This window comes from Macrobrachium nipponense, chromosome 19 (genome assembly GCF_015104395.2).
Source record: "Macrobrachium nipponense isolate FS-2020 chromosome 19, ASM1510439v2, whole genome shotgun sequence".
In the NCBI taxonomy this organism is placed as follows: Eukaryota; Metazoa; Arthropoda; class Malacostraca; order Decapoda; family Palaemonidae; genus Macrobrachium; species Macrobrachium nipponense.
The window spans coordinates 24,015,882-24,035,883 of record NC_061088.1 but is presented as its reverse complement, the minus strand read 5'-3'; the positions used below and the strand labels follow the sequence as shown (position 1 = coordinate 24,035,883).

At 36.0% G+C, this 20,002-nt stretch overlaps 1 protein-coding gene across 3 annotated transcripts in view; it reads right to left on the bottom strand.

The window, feature by feature from the left end:
• Window positions 1–2,924: 2,924 nt before the first annotated feature.
• LOC135215251 (U6 snRNA-associated Sm-like protein LSm2) overlaps window positions 2,925–20,002 on the bottom strand; it is a 91,329-nt gene continuing 74,251 nt past the window's right edge. For all 3 annotated transcript variants that reach the window (XM_064249797.1, XM_064249789.1, XM_064249782.1), the window contains 3 exons: window positions 15,454–15,521; window positions 11,840–11,930; window positions 2,925–3,653 (listed from right to left, as the gene is read on the bottom strand). In XM_064249797.1, coding sequence (XP_064105867.1) covers window positions 3,528–3,653; window positions 11,840–11,930; window positions 15,454–15,521 — 285 coding nt within the window. In that variant the 3' untranslated portion in view covers window positions 2,925–3,527. The remainder of the gene's footprint in view (window positions 3,654–11,839; window positions 11,931–15,453; window positions 15,522–20,002) is intronic.

Here is a 20,002-nt window from a genome sequence, read left to right as displayed (position 1 = left end):
GGTAAGATTTCCTAGAAATCAAACAAAATACCTAACAGTTATCATCATGGTACCATTATTTTTTAAATGGGCAAAGAAAATTATGTAATTACTGTGCTTTCATCAGTCAAAAGTTTAATTCACAAGACAAGCACTTCAGAAGACATTAACATAACATCAACCATATTAATGAGAAAATGAATATACATGAAAATAGACAAACAAAGTATGTATTTGAAACAAGAATTTATGGTAAATCCTTATCACTTTTGTCCAGTACCATAATCTCAAAATTTACACTACATAAGAGGATCTTCAATCCATTGTCACTACATAAGATCTACCTCCATATGTACGTATTAATATTGAAATGCTTTCACTTCACTAATGTGCCAGTTCTTTAGACTTGAATGTGCATAGACTGAGTGGCTTAATTTCAATCACAGCAATGTAGGAAAATATTATGAACCAATTTTTTTCATTAATAAAATGGAAAAATAATTCAATATCAAACTTCCAGTAATTTTTGCATATAATCCTCAAACATGCTTTCTAAACCTACTAAATTTTCCATACATTTTGGCTTTGCCTTTCCAAACTTATTTCAAAAAGGGGTCTTGAAAAGATCTGTATTAATCTCTGGTGACCCTGATCTGGGATAAGAGTGCATCAGTCATTACTAACCTTTTATTCTGTTGCTGAAGGTATCTCTTTATGCTTCTAGGAATCACTGGCTGATTCAAGATTTTGTCTCAATATTTTTTACAATGAAAACTTCTGGCACTATATCAGTAACATTGTAAATCTGTTGATGTGAATTTCTTCCTACGTTACACTATTGCTCCTCAATTTAAAAGGCTATCCTCTTCCATTAACACTTATCACAGAATCCAAAGGATCTTACTACTGTCAGGTAATTATAATTTTATACTCTTCCCTATTATCCACACCTTCAATTCATGTATTTAAGATTTACAGGGTTTTGCTCTCTTGAAGAGTAGCAAGGCTTCTGATCAAGACTGTTCCAGTTTTAATTTTTGGGGAAATTGCACAAGAGGTAGCTCCAGTTCTTTACCTTTATTTGTCCAATTCTAAACTCCTGTTTTAAGAAAAGATAAATACTACGCATCTTAAAGAAACTTGTGCCATATTGCTTCAACTGCTACTACACTCTATACATATAGGAAACTTATATATTTGCCAACAATTGAGTAATCAGCTTTTACATCATCCAGGCTATTGTTACTCTTTCTTACTGCCGTTTCAATACTGCTCCATGTTCCAGTATTATCTTTGAAGAGCATTTTTTGCTTCAAGTTTGTCAAGGTTCTCTGAAAGTTTATAAAGTTATTTGAACAAAATTCTGTTTGAGGCCATTATACACAGACAATGTATACACATTTCTAGCTTTTAAAATCATCTACATAACAGTGATCCCACATAACAGGCATCCCAGAGGGGGCAGCAGCAAGGACTGCCAAAGCAGCCAATACAGAGGCAACAGGAATAACTGTGGCGCACTCTTGGTCAGAGAGGGAACTACCAAGGCAGTGTGGTTCACCAAGACCAATGCAGGAAAAACACTTTGGTCAAAGCCAAATATCAAAAACAAAACAGTACAAGAAGGGATCTCCTGGGATGCTCAGGTCAGCACTAACAGAGAACTTAAAATTTGCAAATATTAGCACACACACAACATTGTTGCCCGAGGCATCTTTTTGCTGCTCTCTTTCATGGTAAGAGAAACATCAGGCATCTTCAGTCTAACATAACAGTCAAAACAGTAATAAAAAAAGCTTCAACTAATAAAACCACAAAGTTATAAGCATACATCAACAACTGTCAAGATGAGAACAAGGCATTTGTTCAGCAAAATGGATCAGAAGGGGATGCTGTTAGATGAAGCAGGTGAGTAGGTCCCACATCCCTCACTTACCTTCTGCTTGTTAACTATATTGCCACAAAGTTCATTGATTCTCATAAAGAGTTTGCAATATGATCAGGGAAAATTTACTCAACACAAAATTCAATATTTAATGAATATTCTTGTTTGTATGGTGTTTTTACGTTGCATGGAACCAGTGGTGTTTTGGCAGCAGGACCAACGGCTTTCCGCAACTTCCGAACCACGTCAAGAGTGAACTTTTATCACCAAAAATACACATTTCTCACTCCTCAATGGAATGCCAGAGAATCGAACTAGGTGGCATGCCATCATACCTACCATGCCACGGAGGCACTTTTAATGAATATTCAGAAGCAACGAAAATTACGTTTTACATTGTGATCATAAAATAGAATGGAATAGAATGGAATATGTGATATAAGCATAAAGCCAAGCACTAATATAAAATAGAAAAACAAAATCATAACAACACAAATAAACAATTGCCCCATCATTCCATTATACTAGTTCAATGTAAAACAAACCATAACAAAAGATGCTACACTATTCATTTATAAAAACCTTACCACACAATTACCAACAAGTAATAGCAATTAATGCCCATAAGCATCTGCAAGCACCAGTAAGTAACACTGATCAGATGAAAGCAAAATCTCTCCCTGTTCATACATAAATATAGATTGAAACATTACAGGCTACCAGTAAATTGTAATGTTTCAATTTTTAGCATTATTTCCAATTAGCCTACCCAGCTTACATTTTAAGGTAACAGCTCAGTCCCCATAGCCTACACTACCAATTAATAAAATGTTTTCTTCTTATAACTCCATTCTGAGGGCTGTGTTATAGCTTTGGGAATATTTTTATATTTATTTTTTTACCTTGAATATTCTAGAATTTCCCAGGATGTTCTTGTTACACTTACAACTCAGCGAGTTCTTCAAACCAGATATTAAATTATTTGACCAATTTGAATCCCCAGCAGGATACAATATGAATGTTAACTTGGACAAAATGGAGAAGGAAATTAAAAGCTCTCTTTATTAAGAATTATTTAATAAAGTACGTACAATACATTTTGACATTAATTTACTGTAGACTAATCACTTTAATCCACAAAAAATATAAATTCCTTTACAACTCAAAATCATGGTACTCTATCTATTACATGGAAACATCATGTAAAAATGATTAATAAATTATCTGTCTACGCTATTACTGTATCTCTATTTCTACATTTTTATTCTCCTACCAATATCTTGAGTTTCACTGTCTGTAAATTCAGGACATTAGCATTGTCAATGGGTGCCACTTGATATTACAGAAATTTTGCTTCAACACAATCAAAAATATTTCAAAGCCAACTGTTTCTTTATTTTTATAATAGTATCCATGTATATAAATTTCATCAAAACCTTGTCTAAGAAGGTATAAAAGAATGAATCCTTGAATACTAAATGAAAAGGCTTAAAGTTAAAGATGAAAATACTGAAACAGATGATATGCAAACATCATGACTTACACAACCAAAAAATAAAAGGAACTAAATAAAATGCATTATTTAATAATGCATAAACTTAAATAACTGCATTTAATTAATGTGGAAAATTAAAGCAAAAAAATTAAAACAAATTATTTTATTTTATTGTCGCTGTTGCTGAGCTTCTCTTCTTGCTGCATCTTGTAAGAGCTGAGTGTCTACTTCATCAACAGGTAACTGAACGTAGCGAACAACAGACCCACGAATGAAGCAGTTCTTCACAGAGAGCTGAAACACGAATTTTAACATTAGTTTCGTGATAGCCTCTCATCCTTAAACCTAAACTAATTTTTCTTATCACTAAATGCCACACTATTTTCAGAACTTTTATAATCATAAATTATGATGTAATTTGAAAAATTATATTTTTTACAAGATTCTTGGCACTACTGAAATTCTTCTTTTGCTGAACACTTAATAAACTTGGCTAATCTTCTTCCTGGTAGAATAATTCTTTTAAATTGAAGAACTTAGTCAAAATGGATAGAATTTCCATAAGAAGTATGCAACATTCCACCACCATGACAACCCTTTGTAATCTTTCCCTTGTTCCCACGGACATTTTGACCCTTGATACCACTTACATAGAGCCTTCTTGGCACATTAAATGGTACTTAGAATTCCTTGCAGCATCTTTTTGGTTCTAGCTACATTACTTTCTTCATTTTAATTCTTCTCCAAGAGTTAGTATTTACCCAACTTACAACAAGAGGTAAATTGTACAATTACTGCAACTGACACAGTAACTCTTTTAATGCCCTTCTTGGCCCAGCACAGACAGTAAGTATACTTCACAAGTGGGTAATCTTTGGCAATGTTAATAGCAATATATTTTCCTAATCTTCAACAATTTGAATAGCAATATATTTTCCAAGTCCAGTAGTATATGGTCATGTAAAGTGAATGGCTAGTAAATGGCTAGAAGCTTATCCAAATAAACTCTGATTGCGATTCTTTTCAATAGTTATGCTAAACAGTGTGTGGTTGATTCTAACAGTATGTTGCTTGTGATGACTTGAAACTGATACATTTCTTAAAGAATACATAATAAACAAGTATACATTCACTGTTTAATATCCTCTTAAATATAAAAAGACATGGTACTTTCATACCATAACCTTATCCCCTGAATCAATAATTGTACATAACGGCAAAATTTTTATAATAAATATGCTTCATAATTAAAATTACTCTTACAATTAACAATATAATGAGTCAAAGGCAGTATACCAAAAGTTAAATTTATCATTACACAGAAAACCTAAGGTAAAAATTGGATGAAATCCCAAGGTTTATGGAACCTGGTCTCATTTGCTGTTAAACTAACATTTTACTCTACATGCAGCTAAGAATTAAGAACAAATCATAAGGGCTAATTCGAAAGCATGTGGGGTAAAATTAATAGGCAAGTTTGTATTATTATGTGGATGTCAATACTGTACAAACTACTTTAGAAAACAGTTAAATGGTGGAGAGCTAAAAGATCTCTTGAATTTTCAACACTTACTCTATACATAAAAATCAATGATAAAAAAATTTGGTACCTGAACTTTGCTTGCATAGTAAGTCTCTGCTTGGACAATGTGTAATATAATCTTTGTAGTGGTTAGTGGTTAAGTTCAGGTTGCTTGGTACTATGTTACTCAGGGATGCATTGACAGAAAAATGACTGAAGTAAAGAAATATTCATGACCTACTACTATCTGAATCTCACCTTACAAATGCATACAATAAAAACAGGATAGAAAAGAAAGTTGTTCTAACAACTAAATACTTTTCCATTTAGGCAAAATATTGCCAGAGGAGTAATACAACAGAGTTACAAATCAACCAACAGTGAGTTAGAAATCAACAAAAAGTCATGGTTGCAAGTTCTAACAAATGTTGAAGGTCCATGACCAATCAGGGTAGGGAATGTGAAAAAAGCATCAGCTACACTTTCTGGAATTTGGATGTTCTTCTGAATCAAAAGTTTTCATATGGAATCTCAGTCAGGCTAACATTATTAGCTTGATATGCAAATTGAATAACAAACAAGACATGTACTAGTCAGTATGGCAATTTCAATATCTGACACAGGAAACTGCTACAAAACTGGCTGTCCTGAACTGGCCCTTAAGTTGTTGTGAGTGTAGCAAATAAACCAGTGTCAGTGCAGTTCAGACAGAGAGGAACTCCATGGCAATGAGTTACAAAGCAATCTATTTGTACCAGTTAATGAAGACCCTCCTGACTCGCCTAATAAACAATTAACTAGGTACACTTCCATCCGTAGTACGTTTGACCTATGTCTTGTCCATCAGCATGACAAAGGCACTGGTAAGTAATGTTGGATTACTTAACTGACAACATATTTGCGATATATTACAAAAAAGGTGTTTCAAGTAAACAATATTTCATGAGGGTTACTTAAAAACAGCTGGTTCACTAGGGAAATCCAAATAAAGTAATATTCCATGAGGTTTGCTTAACTGACAACATATTTGGGATATATTACAAAAAAGGTGTTTCAAGTAAGCAATGCCTCATCAGGGTTACTTAGAAAACAGCTGGTTCACTAGCCTTAAGAACAAATACAGCAAGAACCAAGAACTAATGTACACCATTAACAAAAAATATATAAATTGGTACTACAGAATAAATATAGAATTAATAAAAAATTAATAAAAATAAAAATGTAGCAAGGACTGAGAATTATAACCATACTGAAGTGAAAATGGAAAAATTTAACAATAATCCCAGCAAAAAGAGCACCTACACATACAAAAATCATATATCAGACATTATGAGACAGTGCTGCCTTATATCTATGGATAACTCACCCATCTTTCATTGCCACTATACCTACTGTAACTAATTCAAATCTCAAGTCTACTAGAAATGACCAAGTGTTATTCCTAAGCGAAAATAATAAAAATGTATTTTAGATACAACCATGTGACAGTTAATATTCTGAGTACCTTACTTTGTTAAACATATTGTTGTGGCAATACTATAACAATTTTCATGCACTTGCTAAGGGTAGTTCAGAGACAACAAAATAAAAGTTTTCAGAAATATAACTATAACATTGTCTTCAAAATCCATCGTCCCAAATTTCAAATTATTAAATTCAACTTTTCAGTCACCTTAGGATTATAACACCTATGTTAGTGCAAGCCTTCCACATAACAGTTATACCATAGCTAACCAATACATTCATAATTAAGTACTAAATCTATATGTACACTTATCAGTATCCTATTCATAACCTGTAAAGACCAAGTATACAAGATACAGCAACACTGTAATTTTTATTGATAAAGCATAAAACCACTTTACATTTACAACAACAAAACACCTGCCATACTGAATATACCTTCTATTCAATAAAATTTCTTACCATCAAGAAAAAACACAATTTGCTGCATTCCTCTCAAACAAAAAGCCCTATAATATCTATACATCTGAAAGGATTATTTTACTTTGAAACAAAAATACATAACTGAAACTTAATGAAATGTAAATTAACCCCAGGTTCAAAAGAACCATTATCTACTCCAATAAAACCAAGTACAGTAATTACAAATCATAACAATAAACATCAAATTAGAAACCAGAATGAAAGTTTACTGATCTACAAAAAAGTAAAATCAGTTCATCCACATTCAAATTGCTGAAGATCTCCTCCAGTATTAAATTCTGAAATAGTCAGGTTTTTCTATTTTTGTAGCATTTAAAAGTGAATATCCATATTTTTGACTGCCACACTCAGGCCCTGCATAACAAATATAGTATACACGTACATTTATCCTTTAAGGACATTCCCTCTATGTGAACAGAAGATTCTTTGCAGTGCCTTCTTCCCAATTGTATGACTTTAATCATCACTTTCCTTTAATCAGTGGTCTTATTCAAATAACTTACCATCAACACTCGAAAATCATTAATCATTAGTTGCCCCACTAAAATACATACAAATATCATTATGGTCACAATTCAGGAGAGGCCAAAATATCATAAATAAAAAATTTCTCATTAAACTATCAAGAAATTAGTAGTCTGAATGTAAAATAATACAACAATGAATAAAAAACCCTCTTCAGACTTAGTTTTTTATGATAACTAAACACAAGTAAAAAAAATGCAAAACACCGAAAAAATTAATGGAACAATTTCACTGAAACTAACATAAAGCAAAACAACAGATGCATGACCAAGCTTTAAATTTATACTGTACAGGTGCTATGGGAAATCTGTATTAATACTGTAACAATATAGTAACATGGATCACACACCAAACTTCCCAGATACTGCCACTACAGAAAAAAACGTTCTATACTTTGACACTTCCTTTGGCTATGCACACCAAATAGTCTGGCACATTCTCTATACTTTCCATACAAGAATTGGTAAATGCCCAATCCACAGCTGGTGTCAAGTTGTGACAAACTGGTTGTTCATATAAGATGACTGCTCCACAACAACTGAGTTTTAAAGGAGAAATATCCTTCATCACCCTGAGCCTTTAAATAGCTGAGGGGTATGAAGTCTCCATAAAAAAAAAAAAATATAAAGCACTACAAGAAACATAGACATGTGGTATGTATAGGAGGTAAGATATAAAGGAGCAGGTATAAAAATAAATGGTAGTAAGAAGGTGAAATACAAATTCATGTGGAATGGTGGTGAGACAACAAAATGGAATACGCACAATGGTCAAAGATGTAACAGCAAAAGTAATTTTGCCAAAAAGAAAGTGCTGTGCAGACATAAAGTCTGATCACTTGGAACGAAACTTTTTGGACTTGGGGTGGGTTAATGGCTTGCTATCCCTTAGAAAATATAAATCTCTCCAATAAGAAGTTACGAATGATAAAATTACAGTTCTGTATATAATTTCCCTTTGATATATGATGACAAAACTTGTATGAACAGGGCCTACTGTATCCCCTTACTAATTGTCATCATCATCATCACTAACATGTTTCAGTCAGGTTTCTGTTTAAATCGTCTGGCTGACTGCTCATCTCCCCTCTATAAAAAGCCAAAAACCTATGATTTATGTCTAAGGCCTGTACATCTAGCTGCATTGCACACAGCAGGTTTTTCCCTCAGAATAAGTCATGGAATAGCTTCACTTGCCACGGAAGTTTATTCAATAGTACAAACAAATCTTCAACTGCACCAGATACTGCATGTGATTTGTATAGCATCAACTCTTGAGAGTTTCTGTGGCTTGAAAGGGAGAGAGAAGGCCCTGATATGCTAGATTATATATTTCCAGCCTGACTGGATTGTGAGTTTACCACTCAGTTTACAAGACCATGGTCATAATTACTTAAGTCCCTACTTTCATTTCTACAGTGATATATGTAGTAAGGATTACCAAATACCATGAGTTGTATTGCAAACCATATACAATACACCTGTATAGCTTTGTTGTAGCTTCCCTATGGCTCCAGATGCAATGCCTTTTACATTTTACCTTACTTCTTCAATTCTTCTGCTCCTAATGTAAAAATATGGGACAAATTTGGGACTTGGCTTTATCAGGGTCAGGTAATTCATCTGAGGATCACAAACTGGAGGCCTGCAGGCCATAATTACTTCCCAGTTTTCTTTTCCTTTTATACACCTATAACAAAGTAAATTTCAACACGATTGACGAGGAATCCTTTTAGCAGACTGGCTGAACCTCTTGAAGTTGGAGAGACGTCAGACTCCCTGTCCAATTCTTTGTCTTGCTCCTAATGTCACCATCTCATTTATGAACCTCTCAGTTGGGCCAAGCCTCTGAGTCTAGGAATGTGGGTCAAGAGTCAAAATAAAATAACTGTTACTGACACACATGAGCTACACAAACCTCCGTTACTTCCCAGACAACAGGTGGATCACTATAGGAAAACAAGTATCTTTCCCGTTATCAGAAGGCAGGACAAATACTCATGCCACAATCTCAAGTGCACCATATTGAACAAAGATCATATAACACTAAAATTAGAGACCAAAATCAGTATGCTGTACTACTTCCTCATATAAAGATTGGCCCTCTTTTTTAAATACAGGACTTAAGCCCCTGCTGCATTGCTTTCACCCATTTCCTTTGGCCTCTTTCTACTTGGCTGTCTAATTCCTTTATCTCCTCCAATATTCACTGTACTAACAAAGAAATCTTTCAGGCAAGCCTTATGACAGTCTGGTCTCTTCAAGAAAGCATTCATGTGAGCACCAGTGAATGAATGCAATTGCAGAATTACTATCACATGCCTCAAAATGGCACACTGAAGAAAAATGTGTAAAAATGACTTAGCTTACAAGAAACCTGATACCTTGTAGCAAGATCAGGTTACTATGTAACATATGTAGCTTTAAAAAACCTAAGGGAAGTTGTGAAGGTGCCCTTCAGATTGATAAATTAAGTCACAAAGCTCTTGAAAAATGGTGAACCTAGCCCTGGAACAACTTGTTGTACAACACACAACTCTTCACCCACTGTAAATTCAATGTTTGAAAGTACCCTTCCATGACAATGATGACAAGAAGAGAGTTCATTACAACCACCTTGATGGCAGCCACACTGATCCCTTCTAGCACAAATTTTGCTTCTTTCTTTATGACAAATTCAAATACCTTAAGTCCCAATAAAAGGTGTTCTCCAACATCTGCGATTTTCATAATGCAAATATGCAGAGGCAAACAATATGACTATACCTGAGGAGGCAAAGATCTTCCTTTAAATTATCATTTCTGGAATAAGTTGATGAATAATGCAACCTCACCTCTCTGAAGACCAACAATTCTATTGGAATCTTTTTAATAACAATCAGATTTCTTGTTCCTTGGTATAGAAGGCTCCATGAACACAAATATGCCAGAAAAGCAAGATTTACAAGAACTTTGATAAAGACATGACCACTTCTGTTGTAACTGCTAATCTCAACTACTGGAGTTCAGTCACAGCATCTGATAATGCAATCGTAGAAGAGAAATAATCTGATGGAAAGTATTATCATTCAATCAGCCATGCCTATCTCCTAAAGAAGGAATCCTGCAGATCCCAGATTGGTTCTTCAGTATGAAGGGTACCACTGTGACCTTGCAATCAAAACTGCTTGGCAAGTTCCTTGTTGAAATCCAAAGGAGACTGTAAAGGAGGAAACAGTATTCATGAGCAGCATCAACAACCCAGATGATTGAAAAATGATTGTAGGAGGGGTAAATCTAGAAGCCATTTGAGCAAGGAGAAAGGAGGAGATGCCATGTGCAAGTAGCCAAATGATGTTTCTCAAATTTAAGAGGCTGAAAAATGCATGCTCCAGTTTTTAGTCTGATCTCCCTAGTCTTTCTAATTCCATAGCATTTTACCAATGACAATAAACCTATACCACTATAGTGATAAGAAATAATTAAAAGGTAAAATGATCTTAAAACATGCTGCTGTATTCAGCTTACATAGTTAAGTGACAAGCAAGTAATACTAAATAAGTAGTACGCAATTACATAAAGCTCATATTATTATGACATAACAATTAAAATACAAATAAAGAGACCCCAAAACAGAACTCTTTAATTTCTTAAAAGGACAAATGCTTTTGATAACTTCTATTTTTCCTAGATAAACAAACCCACAGTCTTTCACAGTATACAAATACCTTCAGTGACAGTTAGTCTGATCAGTGAAGCTTGGTAACAAGGTCTTCAATTCTGACAGCCGCCAGTATGGGGTTTGTTCATTTAAGTTAAATGTAAACTACAGTATCTTTATAATTTGTCATTTGTTTCTAGAAGGATCCAAACCCTTGTCTTTTATACAAAGATTTACCCCTTAGGTGTGAGGGACTATCTCAATTTCATGATCGGTGTTGATATCCTTACTGGAATTATTAGGTACCCGGTCATTAAGTGTAAAGGGGAAGAAACACCCATGTAACTTTCTGTCCATCCTAACATGTGTGATGCCCAAGAAGAAAGGGCCTCCATGACAAGATCTGGCTTGCTGTGGCCTGTCTAGGAAAAACAAAGGACTTAAGTCCCTCATAAGATGGGAAAACCAACACAAAAGGTATCATAGCATCACAAAATCCCAGATAAGTTTTCTCTGATGGTGGAGCCAGGATTTGCCAGCAAAATTATCGCATCATTCTAACACAGTGATTTGGTTTAGCTCAGCTAACCAAGTTAAGAAATGTTTCATACTTTTTACGAACTCAAATCCTTCTTGAAACCTTGTAGTCCAAGGTACATAAAAATGTTTCATGTTAAAGAGAGATGGAACGTTTACCTCACATATTGTTTTCTGCTGAACCACAAGAGAATGTGTACCATCTTTCTATGTGAAAATATTTTTTATTTAGTGTTTGCTATAGTATTTGTATCTATCAAACCATGCTATAGTATTTGTATCTATCAAACCATAAGAAAAATATTCTTACCATGTGTGGATATTTTTCGGTATCCGTTACATTTATATCTGTCAACTTGATATTCAGGTATTGGTCTACAGAGTGCAAGGTTCCACATATGCTGCAAAGATAAGAAATAGTAAGTAAGTAATTCAACACATAAATACCTACTAGTATTTTAGCAAAATCAACTGTTTATGTACAGTAAGTTTCCCACATTGGGGGTACTACCTACAGTGGGCCTTAAACAAACAAGTATATGGTTACACAGGCTTTTGGCAGTAGTATCTACTTTTAGCCCTCAGTTACACTACTTTCTGCCTTTTTCTTTTCATCTGTTCCTTGGGTTTCTTCCCACCAAGCTGTCAAAATCTTTGTTCTATTATGTAAAAAATTAATATCTTACTTCTTTTGAGAACAAATCTTATGAGTGAGTCCTAAGTGAGTCTACAAATGTATCATAGTGTTCTCATTAAACTATATTATTGAAAGAAAAAAATTATCATCAAACCACTGTCAAAAACATCTTTAGATAACCAAAGCTGTAACCTTTTGTTGACAGTTGTCAAAACAAATACACATTTCCCAAAGAAAATTCAAGAGTTACCATATACATACAAATAATGCTACTTGAAAAAAAATAGGATTTGAAGATTACATTACACAAAAAACTGGCTAGTGTTAAATTTACAGTTTTTCTCTTCCAATGCTTAGAGAAGATTGTTATCTGTTATTGTATAATTTAATTGTTACAGGCAATTTTACTTTACAATCAATGAGGAAAATTGCTAAAATATCTACAAAGTTGTGCTGAAGCCAATGGTTCCAACTATTAAATCAACTTAATCAGCTCACAAAATGGCCTTGTGAACACAAAAACTATTGAATAGACCTTCTCGCCATTCTTTCAACAACCACAAGTTTTGTACTGCATGTGCATACACTTCATTCCAACATTCTTGATCTCAAAAATCTTGAAAATTCTACACTCAAACTAAATTATTTACTCTGGCATTAAGCGACATTTCTATTTTGTAAAGGGGCAATTCCACTGAGGCAACACAAGCAAAATGTAGCAGGCGACTTGACTGGCTTTCAACAAGTATGTTGAATGCAGCTTTCAACCAAGAAACATGTTGCCTGCAACAAGGCAACACCATTGTTGCTTGTAGCATGCTACATGTTATATTGACTGTAGAATGCCACAAAACTTTTTCCACAGATTCAACAAAAATTAACCCAGTTGCCAACACAATTTCTCAGCAGACAGTTGTTGCTGCTGCTGCTGCTGCGTATTTAGTGCTGTGTGCTCACATGCACCATACAACATTCTGAATAATAATTAGGTAGGAGACCCTCTTTTAAACAAGTCTTATTGAAGGTTATTGCTACTTCAGCTGCATTGATTTTGTAGAGGTTCTTCTCTACTCATCTGATAGCGGCTTTTTCAATGTTACTATGACTGGTGAGTAACACACCAATAGTCGGCAATGTAAAGTGTGGTTACAAAATCAGTATATTTATTATCATAATAAATGAAAAGATTAAGTGAAATGTGAGGTTTAGACCCTGTAGTTACAGACTTATAATATGTTAATATTATAAGCTAAAGAAATTAGTCAAAAAAACGTTCTTCAGTAGACCCCTGAACTAGCAGGGGATGGGTACCACAACCCCCCCCAAATAACTAAAAGCTATGAATACTTAAATCCTGTCAAAAAATGCTTGGAACTGCCTATTTTGATAGTTAAAACACAAAAATAAAAACTCAGAAAAAGCTTATACCTGAGTATTTTACTAGATTTATCACAAAAAGTGCATTTATTCATGAAAACGATGTCAAAATGAGTAATCTGTGAATATTTTGCAAGTGAAAATACTGGGAATAGGTAAATTTCCTTTAAATAATGGGTATAGTATACAGTCTGTAGAAAAATCCACAAACAGCTTTCGTCGACTGAAGTCTTAAATTTTGCTGCGACGTTTCGTCTGGAACATCCAGACATCCTCTTAGGCAGAGAGTGGTGACGGACTATAGCTCGTTGGGAAGTACTTCGGTCCTTTATATCAGGGGTTCAGCAGGTGATTCTCAGTTCGCCAAATTCTGGTTGGTTGGGAGTGCAGATCTAGTCTCCTATTGACCCGTCTCTAGACCCGATGTTCACATTGCTGTATCCTTGCAGATCTTTGGGCTTGTGTGACATCACAGTCCCTCACCACCCTCGGCCTAAGAGGATGTCTGGATGTGCCAGAAAAAACGTCATGGCAAAATGTAAAATCAGAACTCGATTTTGAATAATTTCTTTAGCTTATATCAACATATAAATCTGTAACTCTACAGGGCCCAAACCTCGCATTTCACTTAATCTTTTCGCTTATTATGATAATAAATACTGATTTTGTCTCCTCATTTTTCAATGCCCACCATTGGTGTGTTACACACCATTAGTGTGCTACTCACCAGTCTTAGTAACATTGAGAAGGCCGTTATCTGAAGAGCATAGTAGAACCTCTACAAAATCAATGCAGCTGAAGCAGCAATATCCTTCAATAAGACTTACTAATATTACTGAACTACTTATAAAAGACAGCTGATAAAAAGCTAAAAAAATTTCTTGAAAAAGAAACCGACAAAATCACTGTGTATAATGTGTTTACTTTTTAGTATTTACACTTTATTTTACTCAACACACGAGTACTTTCAGGCCGTATCTGTGGCCCATTTTCAAGAGATGTGTAAGTAGTCAGCCTGAGTCAAGGCCCAGCAGTCTTCCGGAAATTCTTGTCGAGCCATCATTTATATGATGGCTGTTCTGGTTTCCTTGAGAGTTGCTAATCCCCTCTTATCGCTCTGATATCCTGAGCTGATGGTCAATGGGATTAACCGTTGTGGTAAGTGAGCGGTCACCAAAGCTCTGTTGGGTAGAAAACCTAATCTCCAGGTCAGAAGGGTCAATCTTAGCTTCTTTTAATGTCAAAGCTCAGCTTATGGGATCTTCCAAGGTAAAACCTTTGTTTCCTTCTATACTTTAATCTCTGATGAGTGCTCTCCTTCTACTAAAAAATTACTTGTTACTTGAATTATTTATTTAAAAAACCTCATGTAAATTAACAAACATTAACAAACAAAGATACAATAAAATTTGGACTAATGGGAACTGTTTAAGGATGTAAAATAAAAAGTCCAATATCCAACGCCACCATTTTCTCCTTTAAAAAATAGTGATAATTGAGTTCTTTCCTCCAGACCGACTCGCATGTGCGAGCAGTACGCAATTTCTCGGCTAATCACTGTAGTGCATCCTGTCAAGCATAATATATATCTCATAGAAAAGCAAGTTTCCTGTATTCCTCTATAAATTCTACGGTTTTTTTCTTACCACCAATTCATCCTGTTGCTATAAACAAGCTAAATCTTGTCTCAAGCTTCAGGTTATACGGAAACACAATGCCATCTGTTGCATGCCACAGTCGCATGCTACATGTTGCCTTCTGTTGAATTGGTGGAAACACACTTGGCTTATGTGACAATGTAGCATGCCACATGTTGCCAAAATGTTGCCTTGGTGGAATCACGCCTTAAAATCCCAGTTTAAAATATCAGAGTTATACAAGCACAGAATGTCAATCTTAACAAAACTCACCTAAGATCATTTTTCAGCTCCACTACAACATCCTTCCCGATGAGGGACTTGAAGAAGGAGTAAAATAACTGGAAAAGAAAGAAAGAAAATAAAATCCAAGGTAAAAAACCAAATTTTCTCAACATGGATAACAAACTGCACATTTGATTACCTTATAAAATTCAATTACTTTCCAATCTGCAAACAGTTATTTAACAATTAATTTATTAGGGAAAAACTCTATCGTGACAGTACATATAATGTTCTAAAGGGTCCACAATAATACAGTGTTAAGAGTCCGTGCATAATTTTGAACTTTCCAAAAAGTTTTCGAACCCTTCCAAATCTGATTTGGACTGAAGATGAACCCAGGGAAGGGTTCGAAAGCTTTTTGGAAAGTCTTAAAAATTATACACGGACTCTTAACACTTTGTATTATTGTGGACCCTTTAGAAAATTAATTTATAATTCAAAGCTGGAGCATGCAAACAGCTTTGTCAATAATCAGGATCTTTGGACATTGTTAAGGCTAGAATAATGTAAAAGCGATAAGCCTACTCCCTGGGGATACACTGTGCTCTCTCTATATATTTCTATTGTGCCCAAGCTTAACATATTTTCAAAATCCACCACATGTGCAGTTGTTCCCTTTGTATCCACAAACAATGTCTCAGAATCATACTTAAGCATTGGCTTAAGGCCTGTCCACACGATCGGGCCTGATCGGCAGACTTCCCCTCTAACGGGCACACTTGATGGCCAAACCGTCAAATTGCCCGATGGGTCTTGTAGCAAAATCACCATGGTGGTGCCCAATGGCTTGAGCTTCGACCATGGCAGACGTACGTTAACCATATAAATTTCTTTTACTGAGTCATTCTTTGCACCATATTCTCTTCTTTTTCATCACACGCAATTATCATGCTACACAACATCTTTTTTGCGGTAAGCACCATGTTTATCGTACCGTACTGAACACACTACTGGCATTGTCGGGCATGCCCACGTCTCCATCACCTCACCCGTGTGGACAACATTCGCGGGTAAGCCCGCCAGAATTTGCCCGTCAACCCTGGAGCACGCCGATCAGGCCCACTTGTGTGGACAGGCCTTTAGTCTCACTAGGCTAAGCTATGCATAAATGAAACAAATAGGGATAACTTCAATCCCATTTAATTATGAGCAGACTAAGTATGCACCACCCACACTGGAATGCTGCTTGGCTGTAGGCAATAAGGTGAAAGTCTGCTATAATATGACATATAAACAGATCCTCAAAAATTGAAGGTAATCAACGAAAAAGGTTTATGGAAGGTTTCCACAGGGTGCTAAAAAAGCAAGACAAGTAGAATGCTGCATCCTAGATTAGGTTAAGGTAGTCCTAAATCCTTTGATTGATATTCATATATTGTATTACTGTTGACATTCATAGCAATGGTATAGGTATATTGCATCATTATTGTTTTCCTAAAACAGTTCCAGATATATTTCTTCTAAGGAAAAACTTTCTGATATTACAAACAGCATCAATATGGATTGTTTGCCAATTTAAAATTCATTCTCACTTTGCTTATCTTGTGACCCACATTCAGAGACTGCTCTTTCTCACCAGTATTATTCGGTGAACTCAAGACATTTCTGCACAGCTGCGTAAGTGCTGTGCTGCATACCTCACAACATTTTTGTAACTGAAGATTTTCTGTTTAGTGTGTTATCTGCACTAAAAGTGCATCATAATGCCTCAATTCCTGATGGAAAGCAATTATTCTTTGGTGATGTGCATATTGTATTTTTACAATTTCTTCAACAGAGACTAGCCGGTGTCCTAAAGTGAGTTATTTAACCCCTTTGCTGCAGATTTGCGAATATGTACGTTTCATAGTATTGTGTAAATTTTCAATGAAAAATTCAAAATGCTTAAAATTTACTAAATCCATTTTTTTTGTGTTACAGAACCATTCTATTTTCAGAATATATAACATTATTTTTGCTTGGGTATATAATTTTCTGACTTGAATTATTTGATAAAAGGGTAAAAATTAAGAAAAATCACAAAAATGATATTGTTATAATACAATAAAGTTTCATACATACTTACCTGGCAGATATATACTTAGCTAAGACCGTCGTCGACAGAAATTCAAATTTCGCGCCACTCGCAACCGGTAGGTCAGGTGATCTACCTGCCTGCCCTGGGCGGCAAGGAGGAATAGGAACCATTCCCGTTTTCTATCATATTTTCTCTCTTCCACCTGTCTCCTGCAGGGAGGCTGGGTGAGCCATTAATCGTATATATCTGCCAGGTAAGTATGTATGAAACTTTATTGTTATTATAACAATATCATTTTCATACAATGAACTTACCTGTCAGATATATACTTAGCTGATTGGCACCCTTTGGTGGAGGGTCAGAGACAGCTAATAGTGGAATAGACAGGTAAAACAACATATGTTGTAGGTATAAAAGAAAAAACCTTGGTTCCTACCTGATAGGTGGTAGACTTCTTGGCTGTAGCCCGGTAGTCTGCATCACCTCAAGACTTTAGCGAGATATTAGATCTATGGCTAGAGTTCTTGTGGGTCTGTCGATGGGTATATGAACCGCTTACTCGGCAGAGCCTAAAAGGACTTTGTCAATGGGTACTGGACCACTTCTATGACAACACACCTTGTGAAGGAGCATAACCAATCCCGACCACCTGATCCTAACCACCATGTTAGTATATAGAATTGTTCTGAGTTATCCCCGAACTCATTACAAACAACCCATAACTCGAAACGAAAAACGCATTCATACAAAAATTCCTCAAAAAAAAAAAAAAAAAAAAAAATTTTAAAAAAAAAAAAAAAAAAATTTTAACTACCCATCTAAAAGATATCACAAGAGTTCCTTACTGAACAACAGTGACTGGCCGCCAGTGCAGCACCGAGCCCTCTTTGTCAGCAGAAATCTAGAACATATCTAGTAGAAGGTATGTACAAAGTTAAGGATTGGTGTTTGCTCCCGTACCCAGTATTGTATCCGCCGATACAAAAGGTCCCAGAGAAAAACATTTCTCGTAGGTCACGCGAACGTTCATTTTTAAAGGGGGGGACAATATAGTATAAATAAATAGATTATTTATAGTATCACGCGGGAGGGGGGGGGGGGAAGGGGGGGGGGGGGGGAGGGGGGGGGGGGGGGGGGGGGGGGGGGGGGGGGGGGTGGGGGGGGGGGGGGAGGGGAGGGGGGGGGGGGGCGTTCCACCCCTATAGCTAGTGATATTTCCTTTAGTTATAGTTCATAATAAATCTATTTCCATAGTGATATTAATTTATACGTCTTAAATAATTCAATGTTATTATTATAAAGGGGGGGGGGGATAGTATTAGTGAGAGAGTGTTTTAGTTTTAGTAAAAATATGTTAATTAGTCATTTATTTATATGAAACTAGTGAGATGCAAAAACCGAATTGCACCTCCAATATGTCGTATCAATGATTTTCTTTAACGACATATTCTTCTGAAAAGAGAGAGACGTCGCCACTGCTCTAACTTCATGGGCTTTTACTCTTAAAAGCGGAAAAGAGTCGTCAGGACAGAACTTGTGAGCATCTGTAATGACGCTCCTAATGAAGAAAGCTAATGCGTTCTTAGACATGATTCTTGTGGGGTCCTTAATCGAACACCAAAGACTTTGTCTAGAGCCTCCCATTTGTTTCTTCTTTGTAAGAAGAACTTCAAGGCTCTTACCGGGCAAAGAGACCTCTCTGTTTCTCTCCCTAACTAGACTCGATAAGCCTTTGATCTCGAATCTCTTGGGCCAGGGATTCGATGGATTTTCATTTTTCGCTAGAAAAAGAGTTCTAAACGAGCAGAAGGCCGAGTCTTTGTTAAAGCCGACTTCATCTTCTAGGGCATGAAGTTCCCCAACTCTTTTGGCTGTCGCCAAAGATAGGAGAGAAAAGCATTTCCTTGTTATATCCCTGAACGAAGCTACATGGGGAGGCTCAAATCTGTCAGACGAAAGGAACTTGAGAACTACATCCAGTTCCAGCTGGGAGGAGTTAGTTCCTTAGATTTTGTCGTTTCAAACGATCTAATCAAGTCGTGCAGATCTTTATTCTCAGCAATCTCTAGGCCTCTGTTTCTAAAGACTGCCGAAAGCATGCTCCTGTATCCTTTGATCGTCGATACAGACAAATGAGAGACCTCTCTCAAGAACAAAAGGAAATCAGCGATTTCGGTTATAGAGGTACTGGAGGAGGACAACTTCTTAGACTTACACCACCTTCTGAATACCTCCCACTTCGACTGATAGACTCGTCTAGTGGAAGCTCTGCGGGCTCTAGCGATAGCGCTTGCAGCTTCGCGAGAAAAACCCCTCGCTCTGACAAGTCTTTCGATAGTCGAAAGGCAGTCAGCGCGAGAGCGGGGAGGTTTTGATGAAACCTCTCGAAGTGTGGCTGTCTGAGAAGATCCATCCTTTTTGGAAGGGATCTTGGGAAGTCTACTGTCCACTCCAGCACCTCTGCAAACCAATCTTGTGCTGGCCAAAACGGGGCTATCAGGGTCATCCTTGTCCCGTTGG